The sequence below is a fragment of the Daphnia magna genome, linkage group LG6 (genome assembly GCF_020631705.1).
Source record: "Daphnia magna isolate NIES linkage group LG6, ASM2063170v1.1, whole genome shotgun sequence".
NCBI classification, from domain to species: Eukaryota; Metazoa; Arthropoda; class Branchiopoda; order Diplostraca; family Daphniidae; genus Daphnia; species Daphnia magna.
In genome coordinates this window covers 880,598-892,960 of record NC_059187.1, presented here as the reverse complement: position 1 = coordinate 892,960, position 12,363 = coordinate 880,598, and the positions used below count along the sequence as shown (strand labels likewise).

At 44.8% G+C, this 12,363-nt stretch overlaps 1 protein-coding gene and 1 long non-coding RNA gene across 6 annotated transcripts; one reads left to right on the top strand and one right to left on the bottom strand.

Moving 5' to 3' along the window:
- The first annotated feature begins 226 nt into the window (after positions 1-226).
- On the top strand, positions 227-11,834 carry LOC116924835 (catenin delta-2). Of its 5 annotated transcripts, none has more exons than XM_045174721.1 (17): positions 227-750; positions 2,797-2,939; positions 3,284-3,352; positions 3,839-3,898; positions 4,567-4,723; positions 5,405-5,924; positions 6,868-6,945; positions 7,566-7,868; positions 8,103-8,322; positions 8,440-8,593; positions 8,688-8,827; positions 8,911-9,176; positions 9,286-9,732; positions 9,836-10,176; positions 10,248-10,511; positions 10,631-10,723; positions 10,826-11,834. In XM_045174721.1, exons 2-17 carry the CDS (start codon positions 2,899-2,901, stop codon positions 10,997-10,999), a joined length of 3,327 nt encoding a protein of 1,108 aa, XP_045030656.1. In that variant the 5' UTR covers positions 227-750; positions 2,797-2,898; the 3' UTR covers positions 11,000-11,834. The 5 variants fall into 5 exon arrangements, with proteins under 5 accessions (XP_045030656.1, XP_045030655.1, XP_045030657.1 ...); XM_045174720.1 differs by having other exon boundaries at positions 7,563-7,868; XM_045174722.1 differs by lacking the exon at positions 2,797-2,939 and having other exon boundaries at positions 228-750; positions 7,563-7,868.
- Positions 3,043-4,569, bottom strand: LOC123473654. The gene is made up of 2 exons (XR_006647593.1): positions 3,538-4,569; positions 3,043-3,469 (listed from the first exon to the last, which is right to left on the bottom strand). It is a non-coding gene; the product is annotated as an uncharacterized LOC123473654 (long non-coding RNA).
- Positions 11,835-12,363: the final 529 nt, after the last annotated feature.

Here is a 12,363-nt window from a genome sequence, read left to right as displayed (position 1 = left end):
TACGTACTAGTTTTGGCAATCAAACCCATAGCCTACCCCCCGAAATGATAATGCTGATGATCTCCAAATTTTTTCGTTGGCTTAACAAGTCAAAAAGTATACGGTTTTATTGCACAGTAAAGGATGTAGATTGTAGAACCTGTAACCTGAAGAATCTTGATTTGTCGTATTTGTCGACGAGACGGCTAGAATAAATTCATGTTTCTTGGAAAAGTGGCAACGCCGTTGGAAAAGGCGTCACAAGGCTGTCAAGCGATGGAAGGACTAGGAGCGCTTTACCAGAGCAAACGAGTTGATGAACACTGGGTTGGTTTTGTGCTTCTTGATATTTTGACGTGTGTTTCACCAGACACTGCAACTTCGTTTGTTCACAATTAACTGAGATATCTGACAATTAGTTATAAGCATTCTCTGGACCATTAGACTGCGGAGTTATTGTGAAAACCTCGTATGTTTCCCGCCGTGTCACCGTGTGTACAGACCAAGTTACAGTATCCACACAACCTGGGCGAGGTCACGGCTGTGTTACCTATTATTATTTTGCAGGTTTCACCGGTATTTCAAACATCTGAGTGTAACAAGTGGTGATCGACAGTGTCGGTTTATTCCTGCCATCTCATACTCATATTCCTTCCATTTCTGGATGGTAAACACGGATAATTGCAAGACTCCCCGAGCAAAAGCAACAACAGCCTCCTTGGCTGGAATGGGGGATCAAATCCAGATCTAATGCCAATACTAGGGACCCAAGTAAGCCATCATCTTTTAACTTGCGTGTACAACAACTGCATTTTCAATAATCCCTCAATTGGTGACTTACTAACCACATATTCCGTAGACAGTATTCCTGTAATAGTTTCGTGGTTTTCTTCTGACCAATGTCAACGGTTGCCTTTTAAGCAATTAATTTTTTCATTTCAAATCTTTGGTTTCCTTTCTTGTTCAGCTGTTTGAAGAAAAAAATTCAGTTTATTATTGCAAATGGGCAGGCTAGATTGAATGTGTTTTGAACAGTGTTTTGCAGCGAAACTGAAACAAAAAAATTCATTTAGTTCCCATCTATTTCTTCGTATAGATTTCTTGCAGATCAAGTTTACTATGTAGAAGGTGATGGATGTGAGGAGTAGAGGGGGAGGCCGAAAAATAGGTGAGGGACGAATGCTCGGAAACAGATCAATAAAACATTATAGAACGTTGCCTTCCCCGTTCTTCCCTATTCCTGTGTATCATGGAAGTACATATAAACTGGCATGTGTGTTAATAAAGGTGTCTGCAGGAAGACAGTTGGCATGCCAGATCCGTACACACGTACATGCTTGTGAGGTTGATTGGCTTACATTTAAACATTGCCAAATGCACCCAGATCGGACCTTTCCATTTTCTCTCTCTCCCGTGATGGTGAAAAAGCATACACACTATGCACAAGGTCTGCGTCGAGAGAAAAGTCTTCGCGCAGTCATTTAGAATGCTCATTTCGTTCCTAGTCGTCTGTATTCGCCATCGAGTCTCTTGTGGATTACTTTGCCATTTGCAAAGGACTATTTTGTCTGATAGTTCATCCTTCTTTATTGGCACCATATGGCATCGGTTGCAGGCAATCTGATTCTCGACGACATTCGAGTGAAATGGTCGGCCTCATTCATGGACCAGGTGTTGCACGACCCCTTCTTTTCTCACACGAGCTCTGTGTTTGGATTCCCTTTTAACAACTCAGCTGTAACACTGTGGTACTTTTACGTTCCGAACGTGACAAAATCACCTCTTTCTGCTGCCCTACACTCAACTACAAATACATTAAAAAGCGAATAGAGTAGAAGGAATGGGTTTGTAAGGGGGTTGTAAAATTGCCGAATGGTTCGCAGTTGACTCATTACCCACCGCGTATTTGGCTCCCGCGTGACCACCCTATTGCTCTACGCTCGAGAAGTTGATCGATACAAAGATGGATGTATATACCGTTTTTCTTTTTCTTTCTTTTTTTTGACCCTTCATCTCATTATTCGCAACGAGATAGAGCCGTACCGTATGGATCTTTTTTCTTCTCTCTCCCTTTCGCACCATCTCGTTCTATCGCTCTCCAGCCGCACAGCTGGACGGAACTTACTGAGGCCTCCCCTTTCTTTTCGTTATGTGGACAGAACGGATCGAAGGAATCGGTCCAACAAACAGAGGGGGGAGGGGGAATGAGTCAGCGAAGGAGTCGGTCCCTTTAGTGCGTCAGGGCCTCCCCACTCTTCTCTTGTTGTTGCTCTTTCTTTAGACCCGATGAGCGCAACAACAAAAACCCCCAAAGAAATATTCCGTTTTATCGCGCTTTTCTTTTCTCTTATCATTCCCACTTGAGCGGAATAATCAGGCGATCAAATCGACAGTGTATGGAAACGTCCGTTGAATGCGTCGTGAATAGCTGACCCGAGTTTGTTATAGTTGAACTAGAGGACGTGTGTTGTCGCTTCCTGTACGTAGACAATCTGTCGCGCTGTTCCTCGTGCGCCTGTCTCCCGCTACCGATGATCCGTTGTTATCGAAGGTACCACCAGCCCCTCGATGAGGGCCCCCAAAGGTTTCGAATGTCTCGTTGAGGGCGTTACACCCTCGAATGCGACACTAGCGTGACTGTGCCCCTATTCTCGTCCATATGTGGAAGCAAATTTGACCTCTCCGTCCATCTAGTCTCGCGTCCCCAATAAATCCACTTGCCCGTCTAACGTCCATTAGATCGCCCGGAACTAATGTATTTATTTCGTATTGCATGCGTTGTTTGCTTCCAACTAAAAAAGAAACCTTTTACCTTAGGTTTAATGTTAGCTCTTGTGGCAGACTTTATGACTACTACGGGTTGGTAAAACAAAACAAAAAAAAGTGACAACTTTATAACCCCCTAAACGATTGGACGTTATGACTTCGACGCAGCCATCCTCGACTAGCGAATCCTTCCTGTACGTTTAAATTTTTTAACCGGAGCAACAAGATTGATGTATCGTTGCTACTGATGATCTTGTTTGTCTTCTGGATTTGTTTTTCCCAAACCCTACTAACTGCATTTATTTTTTTTATTTTTTTTTTTATTTTTTTTTTTTCAATCGTTTTCTCCATCTCTCGCAATCTACCATAAACGGCTGTACACGTAAAAAAACAAAAACCTTTAATGGGCTTCTGCTTTACCCCTGCTTGGACGCAACTGCCGGTGTGTTTCTATGTGTGTGCGCGCTCTGCCGATCTGTATCGGTGCATTAACCAAAAAAAAAAATCACTTTGGGTTTGCTGCACCGCACTTGTATAGTTTTGTTGATCGGCAAGTGGAGACCAGCCACGAAGAGCGCACCCATTGCAAGACGGAAACCTTTACACGGTATATACTATTCCTTTACCCTTCACCGTTTGCATGGTAGACCTTGTGCTTATTCATTCGGCCTTTCTTGTTTGGGTTTCTTGGTCCCGATTTCCTCCTCCTATCAGTTCTGATAAACTGAACAGAAAAAAAATAATAATAATAATAAATAAAAAAAAATTTTAATTCCAAAAATAAATGCTTACCAGTGGAAAAAGTGTGATCGGATTTCCTACTGGTATTCTGATCGAATAACACACGAGTCATTGAAAACCCTTACTGCCACTACTGCGACTGGCTTATGAGCGTCCTATGTTACGGAGAGAAACATGCGCTTAGCCAGCAAAAATGCTGAACTATGTGAGCATTTGAACTGTGCGCAAGATGATGTTGAAAAGAGAGCTGAATCACGACGACTGTTTGTGTTAAATGTCTACGCAACATTCTGATCCTTCAATATATTTACCATTTTGTTTTCGATTTTCTTTTTTTTGTTTTTCCATGCAGACGAGTATACTATCCAGCCGACAGTAACCAAGGAAACGCCAACGTCATGCCTCAATACACGTGAGTTCAAAGGTTGCCATGGCAGCCAGTGGTTTCAGCGTTATTTTTCCGCCGTCATTTTACCATTTTTAAACGGCCCAGTTTGTTCTTTCACTCGAGTTCCGTTTGATGCTGCAGATTTTTATTATTAGATTTAATGCCCCTGTCGCCAATGCAAAATTCTCTGGGTCTTGTGTGGATTGAATGATTGTAGAATTTTTATCGTACGGAATTTCCCATGTTGTTATTCAAAAATTGTTACGCTTCACTTAGTTGAAAGTATGGTCTCCCTCCTTGTTGTTCTGTGTAGCCTAATCTTAAGTTTACTTAAGAATCAGGGGCTTGAAATGAAGTCGGGATCCGATTTCTGGGGGCCGATTGGTCGAGCTCGAGTTCTTCAAAACATCATAGATTATACTCATCCAAAGTTGAATCAGGTTTCTTCGTAAAATGCACGGATGTGTTATCGTCATAAATTATTTGAAAGAAGCGAGAAATTGATTAATAGTCACGGAAGCAAACAGCGGATGCAGGCGACGGGCCTATTTGGACCTCGAACCGGCCGCCCGAAATGCAAGTTCCTTGTTATCTGAATCGATAATCGAACCGATCTTTTCTCCGGCTGACGAAGTTTTTTTGTTTGATGTTGCTATCGATTTTAATTAAAAATCAATGTTTATTGGAAACAGATTGGGAACCGATCCGACGGGAACGTACGGACACACGACGTATTCCAGCAGTAATGGCGGACCGGCCGGTCACGTGGATGCTCCGTCGTCGTCTCCGGGCATTCCGGCGAACGCAACTTTAGTCTCACGCACTAAACAGCAGCTCACCACCCAACAAGTACGTATTTATCCATTCGAAATGACAGATCTCTTGATGCTGTGACTGCCATTTTGTTTTCTTTCGTAAGGGGGGCCAACAAAGTACGAAACTGTTTCGAAAGAACGAGTGGATAACACTTTACTATACTTTTTGTGGGTGGATAAATTGTGTAAATAGTGATGAACTTTCTAGCAGATACGAACGAGATAACGAGATGTATCATAGTAGTGTTTAGTTCGTTGCAATTAGAGCTTATTATTTGGGGTGCGAGTCGACAAAACATTGGAACACGCGCGGCTTTCGGTGCCGCCGTCAAACAAACAAAACATGATGAATAAGGAGTGGTTGGCGGACATTTTACGACGGCATTTAACAGCCGCGCTATGGAATTGAATCATGCAAACAATAAGGCAAAACCACCAGAACGTTTCAGGCACCGCCGAGAGCGTTTCGAAAAGACTTCAATGTCAGATGTGTCAGGTCATTGTGTCATCGGTCCACGTCCGTCCAAATGACATGCGACGTTGCTAGATAAATCTGTAAATCCCCTAGTTTGTTCCTTGATTATCTTTGCAGATTACCCCAGCCGACAGCAACCCTTGTTCCTACGTGCGCTACAAATCTTGTGTTTTTGTGCGATAAGGATAACGATACGGGCCGCGCTTGATAACTTCTAACCAAATTTTCCTTTGTTCCTAGGTAACGACAGTGACGCAGCTCGTCCGCGAAGTGCAGCACATTGGGCCAGACGGCCAACCAGTTCTGGTCGATCCATACAATCCTTACGGCGAATATACGGGCCAGCCACACTCGACGGGCACCTACGGCCGCAACGGATCGTCGTCCTCATCCATTGGTGTGACTGGCATTCCAGTTGCTGGGCAACCGCAGCGCTTCGCCAACTACGAACACATCGCCGAAGGAGCCGATTACCGCACACACAGTCCGGCCGGATATGGGAGGACGGCTAACTACGCCGATTACGAACCGTATCCGCACTTGGCCGGACCTCGCGGTGGCGGCAGCGTAGTGGTCGGACCACCACCCGACTACGCTTACCAAACGGCCCAGCCGCCTGGGCTTTATCGCGACTATCCCGACATGGATCCAGGCAATGCCGGAACGCTCTCCGGCGGAGTACCTATTTATGGCGACCGGCCGCCCACGCCACCGTCGCCCAGTGAACAATCTGAATCACCATTGCCACATCATTCGCGCGGTGAGTTATTGCGCCTACCGTTTCTCCATCTCAATTTCCGGCGCCCGCCTCGAGGCCTCAATGCTTTTAGTAGCCCACCTTGGTATGGACTTGAGACCTTTTGCCCATTCTTTTGGCAACAGAGCGCAGCGGCCCGTGTTGGAGGGTTGCCCAGTTCGTTTGGGTCAATCTTTGGCATGTGCCTTGTTTCTAAAGGGAGGTGATTGCGTCGTCCATCACTGATTTTCTACAACGGAGAGCCTGACGTTGGATGTACAAGATATTAAACAACCGTACATCGAGAACGTGGGCTACATAGTGTGTTTTTCTAGGGTGCGGATGGGTGTGCAATGGACACGGAAAATTGAAAAAAAAATAAAAGAAAAGAAGAGGGAAAAGATGTAATTTATCCCGATATCGTAGTGAAAATGTTGGGCGACTAGAGATCGAGGGACAGACAGGAGGGCATGGATGTAAAGGCGGGCCTGCTGCGTGGGTTTGTGAATAGCAGCCCCCGGTATGGCTGGCTGCTGTTGCGGACACGCTATTTTTAAAAGCATCCGCAACCCGAAGCTTAGTATCGGTCCCGTCTTTTCTCTCATTTCCCCACCATCCGTAAATTCAACTAGTGTGTAAAGCGGCCAAGAGAGAGAATGTGAGAGAGAAAGAGGGAGAGAGAGGGAGAAAGGAGAGGAAACGACGACGACGACGACACCACCAACTCAGTACGGTGCCGGTGTATGGCCGGATCTGTTTGATTTTGAGCTATTCGGCCATGTTTAAATCGCATGTTTACATCGAATTGGGATGGGGGGACGATGGATATCAACACTACCTTCCGCCGTGCCATCCACTTTGTGCGAACTTTTCTTCTTCTTTTTTTTTTTTTCGCTTTCGTTTCAGTTATCAGGATTTTAGTTTTGGTTTCATCTGTGGAATAATTCTCGATTTGGATTGTGTGTAGATTATTCGAGGCAAGGCCTACCTTATCCACCGTCAGGATATGCCGAAATGGACAACGCTGTTCCGCCAGATCGTTACGGTAATAATAATTCTCCAATTTATACCCGCTAGTTTTTTGTTTTGTTTTTTGTTGCCTTTCCTTTCCCAGTTTTATTTAAAAAAAAAAAAAGGAAAAAGGCGAGAGCATGTGTTTGTTATTGGTCTCGGTTGGCCAAATGCGGTAGGACGCGACAACACGTCCCACAGGTCTCTCGTTCTTTTCATTTCTTTTTCCCTCTCTACTTGTTTCACATGTACGTGTGATGACATAGTAACCGACATGCAAACGAAACGACCAAAAACTGTAAAAGAAAAAAGTCATTGTCACCTCGTGTATCTTTTTTTTTTCCCCCCGTCCGGCAGAGAATTTCTGACCGTTGGCGTTCGAGATGGGCGTTCGTTCAGCTTGTTGGCCTTTTAAGTGTGGCGTGCTTATCAAGTGGTCATTAAAAGAATATGGGAAATTCGTCATTGGAGACTTGTGTTTCATCCGGCTGCGTAATTCTTGACGTTTCAAGTCCAGCGTTGCCATATTTAGAACGCGTTTACCTTCGTTGATGGCATGTTACCACTTTGTTTGCTTGCATTCATATTTTTTGTTTGTTTGTTTTTGATGTTGCTGCTGCTGCATTTGGCTTGCATGCTTTGTGACTGTAGCAGCTCATTCGCCTTACGGCCGTGCAGCTTATGCCAATGTCAATGGTTTGGATCCGGGCTCGACAGCCGGCCCCGGCATGGGATCCACTTACCGTTTACATCAAGACGATCAGGACGATCAACAAATGCAGTATCAAGCACAACAAGATTTTGGCATGAATTCGACTGGTCATAGTCCTACTAGGAGGCTGGCTCCTCCTCCACCATCCCGAACGGGTGGCGTTGAGAACACCTATCAACCCCGTCCACCACCGCCCGTGCCGGCCGAAGCTATGGCCAGTCTCAATATCGGGCTCGATAAAAGTGGTCGGTTGAACTCTTTTTTTTTATTATTTTTGTTTTCGTATTTTCCTTCTATTGTCGTTTTTTGCTTGTTTTGTTTATTTTCCCATTTGTTTGTTTGCTATCGGAAATATGTTGTAAGCTTTGAATAAGCGTAGTTTCCAAGACGGATTTGAAGTTGCTGGGAAGTCGCGAGGATATTGTTTCCCGTTGTTCTTAGCTTCGATTTGTTTTCATTAATGCCAAATTGTTGCACAGGAGTGAGATGGCGCGATCCAGATCTGCATGAAGTGATAGCTTTCCTTAACAACCCCAACGCCGTGGTGAAAGCGAACGCAGCTGCTTATCTACAGCATCTTTGCTACAATAGTGACCCCGTCAAACAACAAACGAGACTCTTGGGTGGAATTCCTCTACTTGTTGGACTCATCTCGTCCGAACAACCCGACGTCCACCGTAACGCTTGCGGGGCGCTCAGGTAACTCGAATCATTACATAACTCAGATGCCTTGTCATCACGCGCGTACTAACAACGCGCATATTTTCCCCATTTCGTTTTCGATTTTTAAATATTTGTATAAATATATTTATACAGAAATCTTTCTTACGGACGGCAAAATGACGAAAATAAGAGGGCGTTGCATAAAGCTGGCGGTATACCAGCCTTGGTCCGGCTGCTCACAAGGAGACCCGATTCCGACGTGCAAGAACTCGTCACGGGAGTTTTGTGGAATCTTTCTTCGTGCGAGGTATTAAGTCATCATTTGCCATCGTGAAGGCGCTAGAGTCCAGTTACTTTAATCCGCTCGAAATGTCCTAAATCCCGCAATATGAACGTAACAGGAGCTGAAGCGAATCATTCTGGACGAGGCGCTATCTGTTCTGGTGGCTCAAGTAATCATTCCGCATTCGGGATGGGACCGCAAAAAGCCGGGTCCCACCCACTGGACGCCTCTGTTGCGGAACGGCTCCGGCATCCTAAGGTACAGAATTAAATTCTTGATTCGGAGTTGGCTAAATTGCTCGCGGCGTTTCAACGAACTCGTTTTTTCTCATCGATTCGCAGGAATGTCAGCTCTGCTGGAATCGAAGCCCGTCAGGCACTCCGGCTAAAAGATGGGGTAGTTGAGGCTCTATTGTACCTCGTACGAGGCGCCATCGACCAGAACCACATGGACAACAAGAGTGTGGAGAATGTCATTTGCGTTCTGCGTAACCTTTCCTATCGATGTGAGGAGGTGGTTAATCCAAACTACGACAAGCAGCCACCCAATACGGGCGCTGGGGCGGGAGGCGGTGGGGGGCAAACCAGAGCCACAGCTCAACACTCTGGTAAATTCCTCCTCCTTCTTCCTGTTCGTTGTTTTTCTTTCGCAATGTCACGTGGAACGGAACGTCGTTCATTATTATTGTTTGTTTCTTTAATAATATCTTGCGACAGGTGAGAACCAAGGCTGCTTCGGAGCCAGCCGGAAGAAGAAAGATGGTAGCGGAGCGAGTGGGACTTTACTGCCTTCACCTTCATCGCCGTCGACAAACAGTGGCGCCAATGCGGCAGCTAACAGTGGATCGAGCGGAAATCTACCCCAACGATCCGATCCACCGAAAGGCATGGAACTTCTCTGGCAGCCGGACATCGTTCAGCCCTACTTGGCGTTGCTTTCCAACTGCTCTAATCCGGAGACGCTAGAGGCAGCGGCCGGTGCCATTCAAAATCTGGCAGCTTGTTATTGGCAACCATCGATCGACATTCGAGCCGCCGTCCGCAAAGAGAAAGGATTGCCCGTTCTGGTGGAGCTGCTGCGGATGGAAGTCGATCGCGTAGTCTGCGCCGTGGCCACAGCTTTGCGCAACTTGGCCCTCGATCAACGCAACAAGGAGCTTATCGGTATCTGACTGAGAGTTGCATTTTTTTTTTCTAAATTAAGCCACACACACTAAACAGTTTTCTTCTTTTTGTTTTTGTTTTTGGTGACTAAAAATACTTGAAGGCAAATACGCAATGCGAGATTTAGTGCAGAAGCTACCGTCTTCGACGCCTCCACCCGCCAACCCGAAAAACCAGCAGGGTATTCAACAGCAACAGCACGATTTGGGTGGAGCATCGGATGAGACGATCGCCGCCGTTCTGGCCACCCTCAACGAAGTCATTAAGAAGAATGCTGAATTCGCTCGTTCCTTGCTGGATGAAAGCGGCGTGGACCGGTTGGTCTCCATTACACGGCAAAAGCAGCGCTACTCTTCGCGAGTTGTCAAGTTCGCGTCTCAAGTACTGGCCGCGTTGTGGACGCACCAGGAGCTTCGTGATGCTTACAAAAAATCCGGCTGGAAGGTTCGGTTTCTCGTCTGCTGCATCCCGAAATTGGGCATTTTAAATCATTCCCCTTGTATGTGGAACCATAGGAGTCGGATTTTGTGAGCCGGAGCAGTACGGTGTCCGGCAGTGGAAGCAGTGGTGGTGGAGCGGGAGGAGGAGGGATGTCGGGCGGAGGCGGTGCCTCGTCTCCTAGTCATTCGGCTGCAAACTCAACGTTGAACAGGCCCATGTCCAGCCAGGGCGGCACACGTTATGAGGACAAGACCCTATCGCTTCAACGTTCCAACAATGCTTCTGGTTTCGCCAATCCCAACAATAATGGCCAAGCTAATAGGCAGCAGAGTTATCGGGTAAACTGAGATTTGTTTTTTTTTGCTGCAGTCCCCCACTTCATTTTCGTTGTTCTACTTCACACAAATTCATTTCGTTATGATTTATCCCCTTTTAATTGTGTTGTTATTTTCTTAAGGCGGATGACGTTCCGTTGGCGGACATGCAATACGCAGAAGGATCAACTCACGCCCCACCCACAGGGGGCGTGCGAATATTCCCACCTGGAACTGTAAATTCTTTTTGTCATAAAATATTGAAGCGTTTTTGTTGTTTTGTTTTTTTCTAATTCTCTAACCCTTTCTGTTTTTTTTTTTTTTTTTTTGGAAAATAGAAACCCGGTGAGCCGGTATACGCCCAAGTGAATCGAGACAAAAAAAGAAGTCGACAGTATGAAGGCGGTTCCAGTCAGGATATGGGATTAACCGGAACGTACGACGAGGCGCCCTCACTGTCACGCCTCAATATGGATCCTCACGGGCAGGGAGCTGGCGATTCGTGGGTCTGAGGCATCTACCGTGTGAACATTTCAAATAATTAAGAGTAGGACCGCTCGTCTCCCAGTTACATACACAACCGCCCGCTTGCGTTTCGATGGCCGAAACGGTGGGACAATTCACGGCTGCTTTGCCCTCTCGCGACGGCAAAATTCTTTTTTCCTCTTCCACGGGAAACCAGTCGAGAGGACTCGGCCGCTAATAATAATGATAATTGATTTAAATGATTTTATTAATTTTTTTTTTTTTCTTCTTTTGCCTCTATTCTTTTTCTTGTTTCTCCGTCTCTCCATCTCAACTCTTCATGTTTCCGTTCGGGTCACAGGCAGATAACACGCATACACATTTCTCCCTTTTTGTACTGTAGGTACAAGTTATCGTCCATTCTCCCGTTTCGTTTAAGGTCAGATGTTGTGCCTTTTTTTCAACCCCTGCTCTCTTTTCGATATGGCAAATCTTTATTATTATTTTTTCCCTTATTTTTCCCTTTTTTTTTTTATTATTATAAAGTTATTTTGTATGTAAAGGTATCTTTCAGTTCGGATTCGTTCTTTCAGCTCTCCATCACTATTATCTTCATTTCCCATTTTTATACATAACTATTCCGATTGAACGAACAAGACAGACAAGAACAAGGAAACGAACGAGGAAAAGTAATTTCGATTTTGGTGTATCACCCGCTTTCACATAGATCAGAGAGAGAGACGCTTCAGTTTTTTTTTTATTTTTTTTTGTATAAAAAAAAGAAGAAAACACATTAACTTCCTTACTCAAATTGAAAGAAAAAAAAAAAGAGAAATGAGATGGTAAAAAACTTGCGATAATTATTTGCCGTCTTCATGAAAAAGAAAAAAAAAAACAAGTAAATACTAGAAACTATTACTATGTGTTCCTTCGCTTCCTCTTTTCACAGCTTCTGTGCACGACATTCCACGAAAGCACACTAAAGGACACGTTCACAAGCGCCAGCAGTCACTTAAACCTATTTTCTCCATTGCTAAAGATTGGTCGTCTGCAAAAGTTGTACTCTTATTCCCTGTCGGCAGGATTCAATCTCCCTCCCGCTACTCTTCGTTCATCAGACTGTTGTGTCTTTTTCCCTTTTCCTTTTTTTTTTTTTTTTCAATGAATAGGAAGATTTAAAAAATGATTTTTTGTCATCGCGCTTCCTATCTTTTCATCATCCTGTGTTTTCATCTATAATAATAATAATTATTATTATTATTTTTTTTTTTTGGTGTTGTGTTAAAAAACAAAAAAACATACCAATGTGCAGGCCAATACATAGTAAATGGTGTAGTTTCTTGTTTAGGCCTCATGATGCATTAGTTTTTATGATTTGGCAATAGCAAGTTGTTTCTGTTCTCTGGATTGA

What these genes read in the sequence shown, in the direction of transcription:
- LOC116924835 (XM_045174720.1), top strand. Translation starts at nt 2,899, where the DNA reads ATGACTTCGACGCAGCCATCCTCGACTAGCGAATCCTTCCT. An exon ending in AGCAGCTCACCACCCAACAA is followed by an intron (nt 4,724 to 5,404) that starts GTACGTATTTAT and finishes CTTTGTTCCTAG; the next exon opens with GTAACGACAGTGACGCAGCT. An exon ending in ATTGCCACATCATTCGCGCG is followed by an intron (nt 5,925 to 6,867) that starts GTGAGTTATTGC and finishes GATTGTGTGTAG; the next exon opens with ATTATTCGAGGCAAGGCCTA.